Here is a 20,361-nt window from a genome sequence, read left to right as displayed (position 1 = left end):
CCACCTCACACTGGGAATTAAGTTTCAACATGAGTATTGTTGAAAACATTTGAGCCATAGTGACAGAATGCATGAAAGAGCCGACTGATGTAATAGCTTCCTGATTGGTGTCTGTGGCTGCCTCCCTCAGGAAATTCATCCCACTGATTGCTGGACATTTGGCGTCCCAGCCTTTGTTCCACTGGTTCCCACTGTGTACCTGATACCATAGAAGAGCAGGCTGTTTACCTGACAGCAGAGCAGGCTGTTCACCTGACAGCGCCCCTCCCTCCTTCTCTCGTACCCAGCTGCATTGGTCTCATGGTATGGAAACACCCAGCACCTTTAACTTGACTTTTCGCCCAGTGGTTCTGCTTGCCTCACAACACTTTGGAGGCCCCTCAGATGTCACCACATGGCAATCCCAGGCCTCCCTCTCACTGATTGTGTAACCAGAAAGTCAGTTGCCTTCAGTTTTCCTTTGCAACCTGCTCCTGATGCTTTCTCTTACAGAAGAGTTCCAACAGTGTCCTCATGTGTTTGTTTGCCTCGGCAAGTCCTGAGGGGCCGAGGATCGTGTCCTAAACATCCCTGAAAACCCCAAACTGCTAGGACATCAGTTATTTGTCATAGTGCTGCACTTTTCATAGTGCTGGAGAGTGAGTGGAGAGGCAGCTCAACCTGGCTCTGTCTTCTCTACTGGTTTACCTGAGACTAGGGTATGAGAGAACAGTTTAACTTCTTTAACTTTTTTTTTAATTACGATTTATTCACTTTGTATCCCAGCTATAGCTTCCTCTGTCATCTCCTCCCAACCCCTCCCCCTCCATCATCAACTCCCATGCCCCTCCCTAAGTCCACTGATAGGGGAGGACCTCCTCCCCCTCTATCTCACCCTAGCCTATCAGGTCTCATCAGGACTGTCTGCATTGTCTTCCTCTGTAGTCTGGTAGAGCTGTCCTCCTCAGGGGGAGGTGATTAAAGAGCCAGCCACTGATTTCATTTTATTTAAGACTTTTTTTTTACATTTATTTTTATTTTATGTATATTATGTACATTATTGTGCGTTCATGTCTACATGAGGGCATCAGAATCCCTGGGAAAGGAGTTAGAGACAGTTGTGAGCCACCATGTGCTGGGCATTGAACTCGGGTTCTCTAGAAGGACAGTCGGTGCTCTTAACCACTGAGACATCTCTCTAGCCCCCTTCTAGCTCTTTTTGAACTCTGTCTATCTGGTTCAATTCAGCTGTTTGGCTCAAACTCCTCTTCAAGCTGAGTGATTCAATCTGCCTTCTCTCTCAGCCTCTTACTTTTTGGCCTCATATTAAGTCTAGCAATCTGTTCTAATCTTCTGGCTGTTTCTCATTCTCTGGCTCATTCTGTCTCTACCTGAGTCTAGCTTGTTCTGTCTTCAACCTTTCCCAGTAAAAATTGCCTCTGAATCCCACAAACTCAACTGCACTGCACTGCCTCTCAACTACTGACTCAACCAAACTGACTGAAACAGCACTAACTAGAACCCAGAGATCTGCATGCTTCTGTCTCCTGAGTGCCTGGATTTAAGGTGTGTACTACCACGCCTGGACCTAAGCTTTTCCTTACTTGAAACTTGCTCTATATCAGGCTGGCCTTGATCTTAGATCTGCTTGCCTCTGTTTGTATTCTAGCTGGATCACACAGACCTAGAAGGTCTTTGGATATGATCTCTTGCTGGAGCAGCCATGTTCTGAATTAAAATTCCTCTACAGACCAGTGCTGAGTCCAAGTGGAACAAAGCTCATGTTCTTTAAGACACATGAAGTACAACCACTTTCCTTCAAGAAACAGGGCCTCCAGAAGTTGCTTATTTATTTGTCCCCCCATTAAACCCTGAGAAAGATCAGCCTAGAGCAGTGTCTCTCAGTCTTCGTAGTCCTGAGACCCTTTAACACAATTCCTCATGTGTGGTAACCCCCAACTATAAAATTATTTTCACTGCTACTTCATAACTGTAGTTTTGCTCCTGTTTTGAATCATAATGTAAAAATATCTGTGTTTTCTGATGGTCTTAGTTGATTCCTGTGAAAGGGTTGTTCTACCCCCCCCCCCAAAGGGTCACAACCCACAGGTTGAGAACCACCTGCCTAGAGGAGCTGGTAGACGTACCATTTGTGTGAGTGTGTTTGCCAAGCCACACTCAGAAACACGTTGACAAGCCAGTCAGTTAGCACAGTGTGGCAGAAGGCTTGCCAGGTCCCAGTCACTCACGTGTTTCAGAGGCTGTTCCCCTCCCAAACTAAAAAGGCACATGGTATCTACAGAGCACATTTCCCAACATGAACTCAAGCAGAGTCCAACAAAGAGAAAGGTGATGAACTGTGAAAGATCACATAGGCCCTACTGGAGTCAGCAAGGACATGCGGAATATGCTGGTGGTGACCAGAAGGTCACTTGCTGGAATCTTTTATGGGTGGTCCCAAATCAGAACAATAGGAGAGTGTGTAGGTGGTCAGTAGAATCATTTTTAAAGAATTTTTTTCACACAATTTAAAAACATCATGCCACAAGACAAATGGAGAACATTTACAAGAAGGAACCTGGTGAGAAGCCATGCTCAAACCTACCATCTGCAACGGACCCATGAGTACAGTCTCTACGTCACAAGCCACTGACTACAGACAGGGTGGACCAATGGGCAATGTCCTAGCAGTACGAGCTAGTCAAACCAGAGTGGACGTGTTGGTAGAGGCCCCACATCACAAGCACTGACTCCAGATGGGCAAAGTGCACCATACAGGCTATACTGCTAATAATGCTGAGGTGATGTTACTGTTGGAACCACGCTGGTGACTTCCTGGCTCTTCCCCTGTTTTAGTTTGTATCAACTGTGCTAAGTGGCTGGGTTTCATATACACTCACGTTACTTGGTAAAACATTGACCTCAGGAATAACACCCTGTTTGAGTTCCGATAACTAAGCCCTAAAAGTACCATTCGTTCAAAATAGATCTGGCATGTCACTCTACGGTTTGGAAGTATTCTCTTATTTCCAGGAAGGTGGTTCTTCAGGCTCAGAGTCATTTGTTGTTGTTGTTTTTTTTTTTTTTTCCTTTTTTTTTTTAATTTTATTTTTTTCTTATCAGTTTCAGAGTCATTTGTATGCACCCAGACAGGTAATGAGATTCTGGTGAGAGCTGGACCACACGGACAGTGGTGTCTCTCAGGACTGTGATGGAACTGCACCTTCTGCTTAGCTCTACCTACCTTTTTCTCCTCAGCACACACCGTGACTTTTATTAGGTGACCTCTCTTTCATTCTTCCTTGTCTTCATGAGAAGCAAAATCTCAGGGCAAGTGAGATGGCTCGGCATGTTAAGGCACCTGCTACGAAGCCTGATGATCTGAGTTCAATCCCCAGGGCCCACAGAGTGAAGGGCAAGAACCAGTTTGTCTTCTGACTTCCATATGTGTGCCGTGACCTACACACAAACACACACGATAATAAAGTAATGTTTCTATGGGCAAAGCTCATGTGAACACACAGAGACTGCAGGCTCAGGGCCTGCAAAGATCTGCACCAGGTCCTCTGCCTATGTGTTATGGCTTCCAGGTTAGTGTTTTTATGGAATTCCTGAGTGTGTGAACAAGTGGGTCTTTGATTCGTATGCCTTCCCCTGAGCTCTCTCTCTCTCTCTTCTGTTTGTCTTGTTCAACTCATTATAATCATTTTTTTTATTTTGTCATATTTTATTATTATCCCTTAGACACCTGTTTGTTTTCTAATAAGAGACAGAAAGTGGCAGATGCAAATGGGAGGGAAAACTGGGAGGAGGAGAGGGAGGAAGAGCCATAATCAGGATATATTATATGAGAAAAATCCATTTTCAATAAAGTAAGTAAAATAACCGTTAAAAAACTTTTAGGCAATATAGCACGGCCGTGTCTGGTGGCACTCTCTGCAGCCGTACATCGGGTCCCTGATAAAAGCTGAGTATCAAGCTTGGTGTCTTGTTTGGGTTATATATAAAAGGCTGCTGAATTGTGTGTTGGGCTATTTTTGAAAATATTTTCGTTTGGTAATACTGAAAATATTTAAGGGCGGGCAATAAAAATAAGATACGTCTTATTTGGTAATATTTTGTTTTCAGTATTGATTTGGGGCCCTAATCTGATGTAGTTTTACATAGCAGTTGGAACTATTCTCTGAAGGAGGTTTGCAGGAGAGTAAACACTACCTCTTTGCATAGTTGGTAGCCATCTCTTCAAAATAAATGTCAAACAATATTTACTGGATTACTGTTTCTTTCTTTTTGATTTTGTTTTGTTACTGTTTTTTTTTGTTTTGTTTTGAGACAGGGTTTTTTCTGTAGCCTTGGCTGTCCTGGACTTGCTTTGTAGACCAGGCTGGCCTCGAACTCACAGCACTTAAGGCAGAGGCACATGGATCTCTGTAACTTGGAAGCCAGCCTAGACTGCACAGTAAGTTCCAGGTCAGCCAGAGCTACATGGTGAAACCCTGTCTCAAAGGGACTGGAGAGCTGGCTCCGCAGCTAAGAGCGCTTGCTGCTCTTGTACAGGACCTGATTTGTTGCCCGGCACCCTCATGGTGGCTCACAACCATCTGTCACTCCAGTTCCAGGGGATCCAACTGACCTCTGCAGGCACCAGGCACACACACGTGGTACATATTCATTCATTCAGGCAGGCTACTCATGCATGTAAAATAAAATAAATCAAAACACAAATGTTGTGTGTGTGTGTGTGACAGAGGAAAACATACGACAGTAGCCCTTAGGCACCACACAAACACTCACACATAGGAACACGCACACAGCACATACACGTAAATTTAGAGAGAAAAAGAAAGTGGAAGAACAAGTGGAGTGAAGACTGAATTGCAGCTGACCGGGAAAGCTCACGCCAAGGTCCTGAATTCAATCGCTCGCACACTGCCCCGCCCCACTGCAGCCCAATCAGAATGAGACGGGGAGGACCAGATGGCCAATCAAGGGATGCCAGGCATCCCTGCTGTGTTTTCATCCCTCGGGGCGCCCTCGGAATGGCCCCTGCTGGCACCCACGCCCCGCGCACGCTCGCCCGAGCTTGTGGTAGCGCTGGCTTTTACTGTGTTCACTCCGAGGCCGCCTGGGAACTTCACGACCATATCTTGTGTCCTTCGGCTTCTCTGCTATTCCCGGCGTCGCCTTCTCTGTGACTCCCCTTTAACAGGATGTCGTGGTTTATTTTTTCCCTGCTCTTTGCCCGAATGGCTGGCTGAACCTTGACCCCTGAGTACTACTTTGGGCAGGGTTCCGGTTTCTCTGCTATCTTGGGAACTCCTGCCGTTTGACTGGGGCGTGTATGTTCACAAACCCTGAGCCATTAATTCCTCTAGAGGCCAGCTGTGGGGTGAGAGCCCTTTTCCTATTCTTCGACACAGTTCTCCAGTCTCACTCAGCGAGACTTGTTATTTCTCGTATTGCTGATCAACCCTGTTGCGGAACGCTGCCAATGAAGCTGGTTTTACGGAAGCTGAGCGGGCCAGCAGAGGCCTCCAAGGCCCCTGTCTCACCAGTAGATGATGGTGGGACAAGAAGAAAGAGGCCCCAACCGGAGGCTGGCATGACTTGGTTTTCTGACGGGCTTTGCCATTTGGTTGTATAGCATGAGAGGCTGGCAATGTCTCCTCAGACGGGTTTGTCTGTACAGCGGTGCTCAGCCTGGCTTTACACCCAGATATCCCACTGCTCTGAGGAGACGGGTAAGAGGTGTGATGGAGGACCCATTTTTCCTGCCTCTATCTCTGTGCTGGGATGGGACCAGACTCTCTCATGTTACTGAGCTACGGCCCTGTTGTTTGGAGAAGGTATTCCGTGGTGTTCAAATGACTGGATGAAACTATCTCTAAGGTCCTTTCTACTCTGATTCTATGAAACATGGACTTTGTGCTGCAGTTTTTCTGGAAGAGAGGCTCCACCGAGTCAGTAGGTATTCAATTCCTGTGACATCCAGCATCCAGGGTGTGAGAGGGCTCTGGTTTGACTGGATAAGCTTTTTTATTATTATTATTATTATTATTATTATTATTATTATTAACTTTATTTTTTGAGACGGGGTTTTTCTGTGTAGCCCTGGCTGGCCTGGACTCTTTTTGTAGACCAAGCTGGCCTCGAACTCACAGAGATCCACCTGTCTCTGCCTACCCGAGTGCCGAGACTACAAGCGTGCGCCACCACACCCAGCTGGATAAGCTATTCTCTATCTAATAGTCATGGCTGGATGCAGATGACTGTATGTTGCAAGAGGAGACTGGATTCTTGGATGGGCTTTATTAAAAAGGCCTTTCCTTTCCTCTGGCTAATGGGAAGCAACGCTAATTATTATTATTTAGATATTTTATTGGTAGATTTGGTAGTCACTTTGTTATTGGAGAAGGAATTTGTGGCCTGCAAGAGACTTGATATGAACTTGAAACTGAAAATCTTCTCAGATTTCAGAAGAAAGGAAAGCAAAGTGTTATATTTCTGTCTACAATCATTTATGAGGGGCAGGGAGAAGGCAGGGCGAGAGAGGGATGGGCATTGCTTGAGGTACCTGAATCATTTGTGGTCTGAGTTCCATGACTAGGCTTGCCTCTTTCTCACAGGTTCCCGCCCTCCTTTGTCTTCTCAGTCCCTTCACCAAATATGCAGTTTGCCGCCTTCTGTCCATGCCTGTAAAATCTAGCAAACCAGTGACCCTCAAGCCAGTGCTTCTCACAGCAGCAACTCGGCTCACAGCACTGAGAAACAAAGTGAGCACACAAGCGAATGCCACATCTGTCGAGAGCAGCGTCCCACATCTGCAGGGCCCAGACTGGCTTTTCCACGGCTTGCTAGTCTTGCTGACAAGTGAATAGCCAAGTGTTGTCTTGGCTTGAGCACAAGTCAAGAGTAGACATTACTTTTATGCATGAGGTTTGTGCAGTCTTTGGATTGGGTTATAACCATGTTTGTCAGCCTGGCTTGCGTCTTAACATCTAGTCCCTGGCTGAGGGGTATTGAAGACCCCCAGGTGGATTTTTCTGTGAAGCGAAGTCCACAAAAGAATGTGTCAGCCACTTTGTTAGGCTTAAGCAGGGCTGGGCAAACTAGCCAGTAGGCCAACACCTGGATCCTGGCCTGTTTCAACCCAGTCTGTGTGCTGGAGATGGCTTTCATATTGATTGTCAAATTATTTGGAAAAAGCCAGGAATAAAAAACATTCTGTGAAAGTTAAATAAAACCTCAGCTTTCTGTGTCCAGGAAAACAGTTTTGTGGGCACAAGCTATGATCACTTGCTTACCCATCTCTATGGCTGTCTCTCAGTACTAAAGCGGGTAGCTGCGCTGATGATGTGTTGGTCCACAAAGTCAGAAAGATTTACTGTCTGGCTCTTTCAAAAGGATGTGTGCCTGACTGTTGCGCTGGAGTGGATAGAGCAGCTATAATACGTGGTAGTTTTTAGTCTTGTTATGTGCCAGCCACTTGGCTAACCATCACTTAGATGTTGTTTTACTTAATTCTTGCTGTATATAGCCTCTCTGTGTCACTCTGCCTCTCTGCCTATCTGGCCCCTGCTAGGGAGGTACTCTGCCTACCCTCGCCTTAAAGGACACCTCCTTTCATTACCATTTTAGAAACAACAGCCAGAGAAGGTAAATAATTTGACACCCCCATGGCTCGTCAATGTCAGGCTGAGGTTCACACCTATATTTGATTCTAGAACCCAAATTTGTACACACCACAGACATAGACTACCTGTGACTCAAAGTGTCGTGGATGGAGAGGTCTGTTCCTGCTGTAGTGCTTTGGATAAAAATGCCCGCCCCATAGGCTGATATATATGAATGCTTAGTCACCAAGGAGTGGAACTCTTTGAAAGGATTAGAAGGATTAGGAGGTGTGGCCTTGTTGGAGGAAGCCTGTCAGTGAGAATGAGCGCTGAGGTTCCAAAAGCCCATGCCATGCCCAGTCCAACAGAGCAGAACCCCTTTACCCTTACGGGTCTAAGGTAGAGAATGCAGATAAAACTTGTTTTGAGATTTGATTTATTTTTATTGTTGAATGAGCTTTTATGTTGATCTCTCATGAAAGTATTTAAATCCCTTAGCAGTAGTGACTACTGTGTGGCCCAGCACAGTGCATTGCACGTTACAGAGACTAAGGTTTGTTGAATGAAGTTGATGAACAGTACAGGGGTAGGATAAGGCACACGAAACAAACAAATGAAACTCAGGGGAACAAAGAGTAGAGAAAAGGCAGAAAGACATCCAGGAAGGACCAAGGTACCTCTGCATTGTCCCTGAGGTGAGTGGCACAGCACTCTCAGGCCCAGCAAGACAGCTGTGGCAGGTCCCAGCAAGTCCCCTTCTCCAGTCCCTGTGCCCTCCCCTCCAGTGTGACCAAAAGTCTCCTCCAGTCTTTCCCAGAAGTCCGCACGCTGCGCTGCGCTGCACCGAAGGCAGCCTGGTCCCATGAAGGATTCAGGGAGCTTGCGGCCTGTCCACTCTCGTAGGCTGGTTTTAATGGCGTGAAAATGAAGCAGGGCAGTTGCATCTTATTTGTTGCTGGAGAAGTCCCTCCTACATATCCCAGCCTGGTCTAGGACTCAGGATGCTCACTGGCACTCTTGATCCCCTGCCTCAGCCGTCTGAGTACTGGGATTGTGAGGCGCGCTTCGTAGCCAGCTTTAATCAAAAGGGTGCTGAGCCTGAACCCAGCTGCAGAGTACCGGCTTCTGAATGAGCTCACAGGGGTTCAACAACAGTGCCAGCTTCTGTGCTTGGCGTCGGCTCGCTCGCTTGCGCCCTCTAGCTTGTTCTGCTGTCTTTCTTATACAGCCTAGACCCATTGGGATGGCATTGCCCAGAGTCGACCCTGCCACCCCCAACAGATACCCTCACAGGCCAGTGTGATGGAGACACGGCCATCCCCTCTTCCCAGACATTTCGAGTTGTCAGCCGAGGTTAGTCATACGCTCTTATAGTAATTAGAAAACGGAGGCACGAAGGACCAAGATTGTACGCCCCTCTGACAAGGCATGATGCCCTGCTCAGAATGACCCCTCTGTTTGGTATATTCATGTTGTGTCGGTTACCTTACCCAGCCGCTAGCTGGCAGCCTCGTGGTGAGTTGATCCATCAGTGCTTGTCTCCAAGCACATTTTATTTAACTTAATGAAGTCCCCAAGTGCAGAAGCTTTTGTGCTTACGGGTTTTTTAGACATGCCAGAGAAACTAAAGTGCTTCCTTTAAGTAAAAAGTTAAAAAGCTGTTTTAAGAGACAACACATCTACATAATTTGATCACAGTCTATTGTTACTGTTGTCTATTTTTAAGTAGTTGCCAACGTTTTACTGCTCCCAATTTCTAAGAAAAATTTTCGGCCAAAGAAGTTATTATAGATTTGTGCTACTTAGGGAAAAATGTAAAACGTCAAAGGTTCAGTACAATCCAGTTTTCAGACATCCGCTGGGATCTTGGAACTCACCCCCAAATTAGGAGACCTGCTATAGAGCGAATCTGAGCGGTATCCTAATCAATCGGAGCCACATGCTGGCAGTCACGCTAGGTTCCGCGGATAAACAGGAAGAAGAGGCCTGAAGCTCCAAAGACCGTGTTGGAAGATCCTGGCCTCGGACCACACGCTGGAAGAGGCAGCCAGTGAGGACGAGGGACCAGTCTTCAGTTTATTCCCCCCAGACAAGGCACCTATTTTACCACCCCTTCAGCTTAAAGCTCTGAGTTACCGGATGCTCAGTAACCTCAAGCCAGTTCCCTGCCAAAAGGCACCTTAAGCCCACAACATCGGGAGCGTCTGAGACTCTGGAACCCCGCTGGGCCTGAGGCAGCCGAGCTTTAGTCCCAGAAGGCTGGGAAAGGGCGTTAGCTGAGAGCACTCGCGTTTTATTTTAGGACGTCTGTCCAGCCAGGGCGACCCCAGTCACTTGGCGTTTAGAATACTGTCACCGCAGCCAGCAATGGCCATCACCGCCACTTCCATCAGCTCTGCAAAAAGGTTTTAATTCCCTGTGAGGAATAAGGTTAGCCAGCGAGACCTCCGAGGGAGGGAAAGAAAGAGATTCTACAAGCAAAGACATTGCTGTCTGGGAAGAGGAGAGCGCCTTGCCTGCTTGCTTTGGCTGAAGGCCGGCTGGCTTCTGGAGGAGGGACCTGTTGCCATAGAAACAGGAGGCGTGGTTTCAACAGACGCAGAACCAGGAAGTTTCTGGGAGTGCGAGCTGAGATTATTTTTTTACAGTGTAGCCCAGGAGGTGGGATTGGTTGCTTAGTACGGAGGAACGTGCGCCGGGTTCTCTCTGATCCCCTCCAGGGATCGGATCTCTCGCCCGCAAGAAAAGAATGCCCTTAAGAGAAAGGAGGGCGCCCAGCCAGGCACGCGCAGCCGCTCACCCAGCCCTCCACCCACTGCCTCCTGCTGGCAGTTTGGGCTCCGCAGTGCCTCTGGCGGAGGTCAGCCCCCCCACTTGGTTGCTAGGTAGGACCACGAGGTCAGTGGGAGAGCCCCTGCTTACCAGACGGAAAAGGCCCCAGGCATCGTCACTGCACCAACAGCCCTTGAATTTAAGATGAGAAGTGAGATCGCCCGTCCGTCTAGAAAAACAAGTTCTCCAGGTGCACGTGAAGCCATGGATAAACTTCGTGTGCGTGTTTCCGAATGCATGTGTGCTGGCTCGTTTGTACCACAGACTCTTGTTGACCTGGAACTCAGCCAAGTAGGCTAGGCAGCCTGGCAGCCAGACTCCAGGGTCCTCCCGACCCTTCCTCAGCAGTGGATTAACAGACAGGCTGCCATGACTGGATTATTTTTTTAAACCTGTGTTCTGGGGACCAAAGTCAGGTCCTCTTGCTTGCAAGGTAAGCCCTTTACCCACTGAGCTGTCACCGGGAGATTCCATTCCAAGTGTGGGAAGGAGACATTCAGCTCTGAATTCTACACAGCTAACAATGGCAAAAGCCAAAGACCATTTTGTTTGCTCGATTTTGCCTTTGCTATCATTGGAGCATTACGAAGATTCTGGCAGGTTTTTAGGCACGCTGCGAGGGCAGTTGTGTGTTTGTCTTCTCTGCCGTAAACAGAAGAGAGCCCAGGTGACTCCGGCAAGCCTACATCAGCCTTTGCTTCATGTTACCCCTTTACCCAATGCAGATATGACGGGTTGAATTGTGCCCCCTTTCCCCAAAGTACATTGAGACCCTAACCCTTGGTATCTCGTTTGGAAATGGAATCTTTACATGTGTAATCAAGTTAGGATCAGGCCATACTCAGAGTAGGCCCTGGTTTCTCCCCTTTTCTCCTCTGAGAAAAGAGACATGGAGAGGAAATGGCATGTGAAGACAGAGACATACAGAAAGATGTTACAAGACTGGAGTTTTGCATCTATAAGCCAGAGGACACGTGGGTACCAGAACTAGAAGAATGCTCTCCTGAAGGCTTTCCTAGGAACCTGGCCCTGTCACCACCTTGATTTTGGGCATCTGGCCTCTGGAACTATGAATGAATACACTTATTTCTCTTGTTTTAGGTCATGTCAGTCTCTGGGCTTTGGCACTGCTGTCCCAGGGGGCAACTACTCTAGGTAAAAATAGCGCAAGGGAAACACTTGATCTAAATGAGCCTGAATCCTAGCTTCCAAAAATTACATTCCAGGTTCCTGAGGTGACATATAGCCAAGACTGCTGAATCTAGGGAAAGAGATTTGTAAAGACTGAGATAGGAAAATATGCTTTTCACTTAAGAAAATAAGACGATGAAATCCACAAATTATAGAGGGACTGGGTATCAGGCACAATGCTAGATGGTTATGGTGAGACAGCTCAGAAGCACCTATTAAAGAGAGCAGCTCAGGACCGTCATTCCAGACCAACAGAAAGTCTGCTCTGTGTGGGAGCAGATTTTTGTTGTCTGTTCAATCTGAGTCACCATGGGAAAGGCACCATCAACTCAGAGATCACTGGAGGAAGAAAAGCAATGAATTTGTTGTACTCTGTGCTGGGCAGATTCCATGTAACATGTCCTCAATTGGGGTGCTCTCTCTGGGTCCCCATTACTGCCACTACTGATGCCTGAGATGAACTGTTCCTATCCTTGGGTCCAATCCTCATGTGAGCTAAGGCAGGGCTGATTCCTAAAAGTTCTGTCCTTTCTAGAAGCTTCTGTCATTGTTCTATGCCCGACACACCAGCTGACGCATAGCCATTTGTGAACCAGACACATAGGTAGTGATGCTACCAATGCCAGATTGGTTCTGCTGTCAGTTCTTGGGTTAAAACAGTTGTCCCTTACCTCCATCTTTGTAAGAGTTGGGCACTAATTCTCACAAGAGTTCTTTGAAAGCAAAGACAAGAACAAGGAGGTGATGGTCACCCCAGGCAGTTGCTAAGCCTCCTGCTGAAGGTTGCCCACCCTTCATTGGTCATTGACACCTAGTGCTCTGTAACCAGCTGACTGTTCGCTCTGAAATCGCTGGCTACTCCCCCTGCTTATCCACGAGGGGCACCATGGCTCAGCTCACCTCCACTATAGAGCAGCTGCTCCTTCAGCTGGGCGCTTAGCTGCTCCAAGCTTTAGTCTCTACTAGAATAATGGCAGCACCCACTCCTACATTTTTGGAGGTTTGCTTTGATGCTCAGGGAGAAAAGCCCATGAGGAAAGCCATTTCTAAATTACAAGTCACTCATAAGCTGTAAAGAATTGCCTTGCTCAAATGGCCTCTGTTCCAGTTATCTTTCCAGCTGTGAGATGAATGTTCACCTTGCATTATATTCTGCCGCTCATTGCTTTGTAGGAAAATTTACCCACCCTGTGTCTATTTACTGAGCATTTACTATGGGACATCCTTGCGCTGGCGCCTGGGAAGTTAGGAGTACAAGGTAGACCATCTCACAGTTTATAGCCAGAAGTGTTATAGAGCAAGAGTGGCTTCCCACCCAAGAAGGGGGCTGAGAGGGTCTAATGTCTGGAGGAGGAGCCAGAGGACCCATACTGTGAGTGGTGGCTGTGCTCAATGCTGAGACATACCCTAAAAACAAGGCTGCATTTTCCAGTGACAACCTGAGATTGTCAGGGTACCCTTACAGGGTGGCTGAGTTCCCAACACACTTTCTGTCCAGACAGCAGTAAAGCCACAGTGATAAGGATATTTGGAATAGGGCTATCCTATAGAATTGTGTAGCTACAGAACGAGTATTCCTAAGTCAAAGATTGGAAATAAAACATGAGCCTTGTATCAGTCATTCCATTGTTGTTGACAAATACCTGAAACAGAAAGTTTCAGTGTGGAAAGGTTTGTTCTGGAGGTCTCAACCCACAGTTGCTTGGCCAAAACATGCAGAAGAGCACAGCGGAGCAGAGCTGCTTCCTTCAGGTCAGCCAGAGAGCGGGAGCGTGGGACAAAGGACAAGGCTTAACTTTCCAGGACCTGCTCAGCAGTATCTACTCTCTCTAACCAGGCCCACCTCCTAATTCCACAACCTCTCAGTAATGCCATCAAATTATGAAGCCACCACGGGGTTAATCCCTCGATAAGGTCAAAGCCCTCACAAGTAGATCACTTCTCGAAAGCCACAGGATATTGGGAACCAAGCCTATAACACATTATCCCCGAATGGCTCCCGTGTGTCCTGCTCTCACTCTAGACTCCAGCAGCACATATCTCAATTCCTGTGAGCCAGCTGTGCCCCGGCCTTTGCTTGTGTGCTATTCTGCACACAGATGGCCCTGAGCATCCTTCCTGTGGGTGGGCATCCCATTCCTCTCCCTGCCAGGCAATCACTCTTTTACTCTATAACTGCCTGCATGCTAAACTCCATCTTCTGTATTTGATTATGACATAAGGGCCCAGAGTCTGAGAAACTCCCCTCTCTGTCCTCAGAACCTACTCAGGGCCTGGAGCACACTAGACAGTCAGTCAGTGAGTGTTCACTGAAATGAAGGATTGAACACGTGCACCTTCTGTAGGCCTAGGACCACCCCTTACCCCCCTGCCTCACTTCTTTACCCCAACTGTGTTAAGTCAGATACTTTGTAATGGCCTATCTTAGGAAGACACCATTGTAAATTGGTGTGGGGCACCTGTTTGTGCTTTTAAGTACTGGTCCTAACTGTACTGTAAGCTTCTGAGACACAGCATGTGTCCACATAAACGCTGTACAGGAATGTGCATTAGCAGCGTTGTTCTTAACAGCCCCAAGTCAGAAACAGCCCTGGTGTCCGCCAATTGGTAGGAATGCATAATTACAGCCAGGCGGTGGTGGCACACTCCTTTAATCTCAGGGGAGGTAGGCAGATCTCTGAGCTTGAGGACAGCCAGCACTACACAGGAAACGCATCTCAAACAAACAAACAGAGGAATGGATAATTACAATGTTCTACATCCATACAGTGGATATATTATTTAATATAATAAAGGGAATATAACATTGAATATGCTATCATATATGAAAATTGAAAATGTGCTAAATGGAAAAGGCCTGGCATTACGTTGTATATGATTTCACTGTCATGAGTCTAAAATGGAAAAATCTATTTGTGAGGGTTCCCCACAAGCAGTGTACGCGAACAGAAAGTAGATCAGAACCTGTTTAGGATTCTAGGGGATGGAAAGGTAGGTGGTGGCAGCCAGAAACTGCAGGGTTTGATTCGGTTTTGAGGTAGTGAAAACCCAATATAGTCGATAATGGTAACTGCTGTCCACATCTGTGGGTAAGCTAGCAGGCTTGAAATACATATTTTCTTATTGTCAGTAGCAGTAGCACCTTGGCTGTTTTGAGAGTTATTTTCTCTGCATCTTAGGTTAACCTGAAACTCACTATGAAGATGAGGTTGACCTGAAATTCATGGTAATTCTCCTGCCTCAGCCCTTTGAGTGTTGGGATTCCAGGTGAGAGCCACCATGCCTGACTGAAGCACACTTTAAGTAAGATAATTGTATAGTATATGGATTATAGTTCAATGAAGTTATTTAAAGGGGGGGGCTCAACTGGATGTGGTGGTGCACACCTTTAACCCTAGCACTCAGGAAGCAGAGGCAGGTAAGTCGCAGTGAGTTCGAAGCCCTGCCTGGTCTATATAGTGAGACCCTGCCTTTAAAACAAACAAACAAAAACCCCACTAGCTGCAGAAAACTCTATAGTGTTAATCCTGGTTCCAAGAACTTAGTGCTCCTAAAATGTCACCCCCGAAGTCCCATGTCCCTACATTTCCTAAGATCAGTTGACATTGCTGGGTTCCCAACTCCCCATCCCACCACTACCCAAGCTGACCTTCGCTGACCTCTGGAGTCCAGGCTCATAGGAGGGCTCAGGGCAGTGCTAACCATATGAAGGAGTGCCATCAAATATGCAATCTTATTATCTGAACAAAGAAGAACTGGGGGTCACTCTTACTAACAACTATAGACGAGCGTGGAATGGTATTCTGTGCCTCCATGATGTAAATTATGAGTAAAGACCTCAGCACTGTTTGATAGGCACTTGTTGGCCATTTTGTCCTTTAATATTTTAAGTACATTTATTGACTTGGTAAGAAATCATGTAATGGGCAAAGGTAACGTTTGTCAGGTTTCTCAGCCCTTAACGGAAAAGTCCATCACCAGAAACGGAAAAGAACAGAGTATGTGCCATCTACTACTTCTTTTTTCCCTAACTGGTTAAAACTATAAAAAGCAGAGAGATATCCTTTGTATTGTTTGACTTTGATAGAACTGTGCTGCACAGATATTTTCTTGAGAAAAAGTCTCGGTGGGGTGGGTGGAAGAGGCTGTGGAGTGGACTTGATGTTGCATTTTAAATAATCTGCATTGTTTCGGGCTACCTGCTACATCCAAAGAGACAGATTTTAGTTTAATTAACTGTTGAAAATGCATGCTGTCACACCCACCCAAAACATGCCTCTAAATGTGAACTGTGCACGATTCTCAAATCTGTTCTTCCTGCCTTGGCACTGGTTCACAGACCAGCATAGCCTCTTTCTGATTCGGAGCCCCCTTGGGTGGGTACCAGCCTTGTCGGCAGCGCCAGAGGCGCGCCTCCCGCCTCCCGGGGTTGGTCCTGCAGTCGGGATTTGTGGATGGAGCCTGGCGGCCTTACACCGGAGCAGGCGAGCAGCTGACTGCTGACTCAGAGGGGAAAGCCAGCCACCCGCGAATCTCTTTGCAGCTCGCTGCTGCATCCCTATCCCACAATCCTTTGCTGCAGTGTGGCTTGCTGCAGTCTTTTCAACAGACGCTGAGAAAAAGATGTCCTGTAAGATAAAGATTGATTGGTCTGAAAACGGATGGGGGTCTCCTACTTGTTAATGACCCAGAAACATTCCTGCCGACTTTCCTGAGCCTTCTCTCCTTTCCTCCATTTTTCTCTTCCTCTGTCCTGTTCATGAGCTGGCACATCACTACTTAGAGCAGAAGATATGCTGGGCTTCTGACCATGGCTGCATTGCATGGTAGGGAATTTTAACCAGTCTCTTTGCATGGCGCTTCCGAACTTGAGCCGGTAGCAGGAGGGTGCATTGTTCTTTTGGGTGGCCGGGGAGCTGCTGCGACTAGCCTGGAGGGGGGCGTCTTTCTTTACCTCGCTGACTAGTCTGTTTCCCGGGAGAAATGGGGAGGTCCTCGGCCTTGCTGTGGTGGTATCTGGTGGGTAACGGCTCCTGCCGCTCCCGCTTGCCTTTCTGGTGATGCTGCAGGCTCTTTAATTACCAGGCAGGGGTAGACGCACTCTTTGCCTAAACAAAAGCATCAGATTAACAAGTACCGGGAGAAAGCTGCTGTGAGCGGGTTAGGTTTTTTTGTTATTAGTCGTTATTTTAATGTTGTCTTGGCTAGGATTACTTTTCCTGCATCTTGATTTTGGGATGAAGTGTTGGATTTGCAGGGTCCTTCCTGGCTCCTCGTAGGTGGAGGGTGTGCGATTCCCTTCCCCCACCTGGCGCCTGCCTCCCAGTTACCATTGGAAACCATTCATTCATAATGCATGCCTCGACCCTGGGTTCTAGATGCTCTTAAGAGCTGCAGCCTCACATGCAGTGAAGATTTCTTTCAACATTTTTTTCTGCCGTGGAAGTGCGATCAAATCTGGGTGGAGCTCGGGGGAAGAACTGCAGAGAGGGAGAGAGCTTTGGGTTGGCCCTCAGTTCTGCTTCCTCGAATCATGGGTAATTTTTGTGTCAGTTTTTTTTCCCCCTGCAGGAATGCCCCACCCTGACATTAATCCTCATTGTACAGTAGCAAAGCCCGTAGGAAGGTCATTTACTTCCAACTAAAAACTGAATATTGAAAAAATGAATTTTAGAGCCAAAAGAAAAGATTGGTGTTGGAAGAAAAGATGGGTTCCTGTGTCATAGCTTCCAATATAGACTGGAAATGAGGCATTGAAAAAACTCTCAGTTCTTCAGCTTCTGTCACAGCAGCCGCATTCTCCATGAGTAAACTGTTAGGTTTTAAAGCCCTGCAGTACAGAAAGAGGGCCGTTCATTTTCTCAGCTCCCCAAGCTGGATTCTGCTTTTCCTAGTGTGAATTGATTTTCGGAGTGCCTCCCTTATTTTCAGGCAGGTGCTTTCTCCGCACTGTTCTGACCCAGTGCAGTGTTAACTAACAGGCCACTGGAGGGCCGGCCAGCCAGCACACAATGAGAAGTTTCCTGTGTACCCTGGCATGGGGAGCTGTTCTGGTGCCCTCCCACCATCCTTAGCAGCCCTTCCTGGCCCTCGAAAGAGTTCTTCTGAAAAGACAACCAATTTGCATTGCAAACATTGAAAGACAATGTAAAAAAAAAAAAAATTCTCAGACAGAATGTGCTGTTTGAAGATTGATGAATGCACTGTATTTAACCCACAGTTTGTTTTTTTTTTTTAAGACAGCCAAGTCTGTATACGTTTTCACCTCTGTGAATGTTGTAATCCTAAGATAAGTTAATTTTTTTTAATGATTGGGACAACAAAAGATTAATGAGTACTGAGTTATGAAACAAAGTAAAAACACATACTCTGTCTCAAAAATGAAAATATTCATCATTTGGATAGCTTTTGACATTGATTTCTCTAAATTTAACACTAAATATGTGAGAAACCCTAAATGTGAAGGAATTTTAATTACCAAAGCTTAAAATATAAGAACTTAACCTCTTTTCATTATTTCTCTGATAAGACTAATGCTCCAACCAAATGTTTTTATACACTAAAACGTGTAGAAAAGAAATATTTTAGGTTTTAAAAATAGGCTGAAAATTACCTTTGTGTGTATGCCAGAAAGGAGAGAGAATATGAGAGAGAGAGAGAAAGAGAGAGAAAGTGTGTGTGTGTGTGTGTGTGTGTGTGTGTGTGTGTGTGTGTCAGAGGCTCTGACACAGGGCATGTGTCTGCCAGACAGATAACCCCAACCCCATCATACTTTCTGTCTTCCAAATTTTGAGTGTTTTGCTTCTAAACTGTAGCAGAGCGCTAACTCAAGCACATCTGCAGTGGCTTTAAAAAAACATCCTTTGCTGCATCTGTCCCTTTATTACAGAAGGGCCTCAGGTCAGAGCACGGGGCTTCAGACAGTGGCTATTAGGGTTTCTGAAGGTTTCCATTGTGCAGGTCGTCTGAATTCAGTGGATCAGGTTTCTGCCTGAAACTTGGAGCCTCAGGTTAGAACGGAGAGCGAGGAGTGTGGGAGCCAAGTATTCAAACAGCCGCCCTTCAAGGAGCCACGTGTTGCTGCTTTTTGTGTGCCAGTCTTTCTAGCCGCTTCTCTGCCTTGTTTAGTGTTGATGTCCTCCATTTCTCCATTCTTCTTCTTGAAACTGATTATTGAAGGAAGCACTCACCATAAGTAGCAGCAGAGGCAGGGGCAGAAAGGGGTATTGTCACACAGGCCTGTGTCTTTGGGAGTTCTGAGGTGAAATCCATTTTGACCAGCCACTCCCTGCTCCCGGAAGGGATCCTAGCCCTTAGCAACATGGCTGCTGCACATGCCTTCCCCGTGGTTGCAAAGTACTCAGCAGCTTTTGTGTAGGTCCCCAGCGGGAGCCCAGGGCAGCTGTGGCATGGGTGATGGATGTGGGGGAGACCCCGATCATCTTGATTGTCCCAGGGCATTGCAAGGAAAATGTCAATTAGCTCAGCCGCTTAACACACCTCACACAGACTCAGCCCTTCAGAACCTTGAAAGCCCAAGCAACGCTTAAGAGCGAGAGGACTTGAGTCCTGCTTAGGAATAACTCCCTATGCACAAGCCAACACGCCGAGGGCTGTCACACACCCGTGCCTGGCAATAGAAGCAGAGCTTGGGGGAGCTCAGGCACAAATGTGTCTGGAGACCGACTGAAGTTAAAGGAGAGCCTCACACCCTTCACACATTCATGTATGCACACACACAGAAGAAAGGATCTTGGATTCCAGTTTACAGAGTGGCTCCCCTGAGGTCAGGCTTGATTTAACTGAAACTGGGTCACCCTGTTTTCCTTCTGCTGAAGTCTGCCCTCTTTCTTCTAGCTGAGTCACCAGCAACAGTGCAAATCCAAGCACAGAAGAATGACAATCGGCTCCCAACTTACCCAGAGCACCTGCTGGGGGGGGTCCCCGAGTACCACACGTGTGCTTGTGTGCCTCTGTCTGAGGAGGCCAAAGATTCCTAGCCACCTTAGTTTTTGAGACAGTGTAACCAACGTGGCTGCCCGACCTGTCACTGGGTCAGGGCTCTGCCTGCTTCTGCACACTAGACCTGGGATTGCTGCTATGCCCGGTGTTTTCTAGGGACTGGTCCTCACTCACGCTTGCATGGCAAACCCTGTACTGACTGGCCCGTCTCCCCAACCCCCAAACACCTGTTCTTTCCATTGCGTGTCACCCACACCGTGAGCTCCGGTGTCCCCTGCCCTGGGGTAGCATATTATGATGTTCACTACTTCCTCCTGTAAGTGTATCACAAGACTCTGATCATTGGAGAAGACGGTTTGGTTTGGTTTGGTTTGGTTTGGTTTGGTTTGGCTTGGTTTGGTTTGGTTTGGTTTGGGCCTGTCCTCACCATCATCATTAAAGAACATTTTCTTTTTTTTAATGTAAGCACATTATTAAATAAACCCACCAGAGAGGCCCAAGGACTGATACTGACCCAGGAGTGCCACAAAGCTAGGTAGAGAGATGGAAGTGGGGCCAGGCTTGACAGTGCTCACCTGTCAGCACTCAGGAGGCTGAGTCAGGAAGGTCGCAAGTTAAAGGCCAAGTTAAAGCCTGGTCTGCACAGTGAGACCCTGTCTAGAAAGAAAAGGAAAGGAATGGAATTTTCCACCTTTGGGGTGGTGTGTAATAAATTATGCCACAACTTGAGAGACGAGGGCTTCAGTCTTATCTTTCAGCCACCTCCCCAGGACCAGCCAGTCTA

At 47.1% G+C, this 20,361-nt stretch overlaps 1 protein-coding gene across 6 annotated transcripts in view; it reads left to right on the top strand.

Moving 5' to 3' along the window:
* The window catches only part of Trim2 (tripartite motif containing 2), a 120,563-nt gene that overhangs the window by 43,208 nt on the left and 56,994 nt on the right, over positions 1-20,361 (top strand). The window contains exon 1 of one of the 6 annotated variants that reach the window (XM_055596664.1): positions 14,831-14,882. The exons of 4 other annotated variants lie outside the window; for them this stretch is intronic. Coding sequence is in view for 1 of the 2 variants with exons in the window: in XM_055596660.1 (XP_055452635.1) it covers positions 16,439-16,441 (3 nt within the window). In the remaining variant the exon portion in view is untranslated. Of the gene's footprint in view, positions 1-14,830; positions 14,883-16,228; positions 16,442-20,361 lie in introns of those variants that run through there. One more of the 6 variants, XM_055596660.1, reaches the window with a different exon arrangement.

This window comes from Psammomys obesus, unplaced genomic scaffold (assembly GCF_907164565.1).
Source record: "Psammomys obesus unplaced genomic scaffold, mPsaObe1.curated_primary_1811, whole genome shotgun sequence".
Taxonomy (NCBI): Eukaryota; Metazoa; Chordata; class Mammalia; order Rodentia; family Muridae; genus Psammomys; species Psammomys obesus.
The sequence above is the reverse complement of the archived record's forward strand: the minus strand, read 5'-3'. Positions and strand labels throughout refer to the sequence as shown.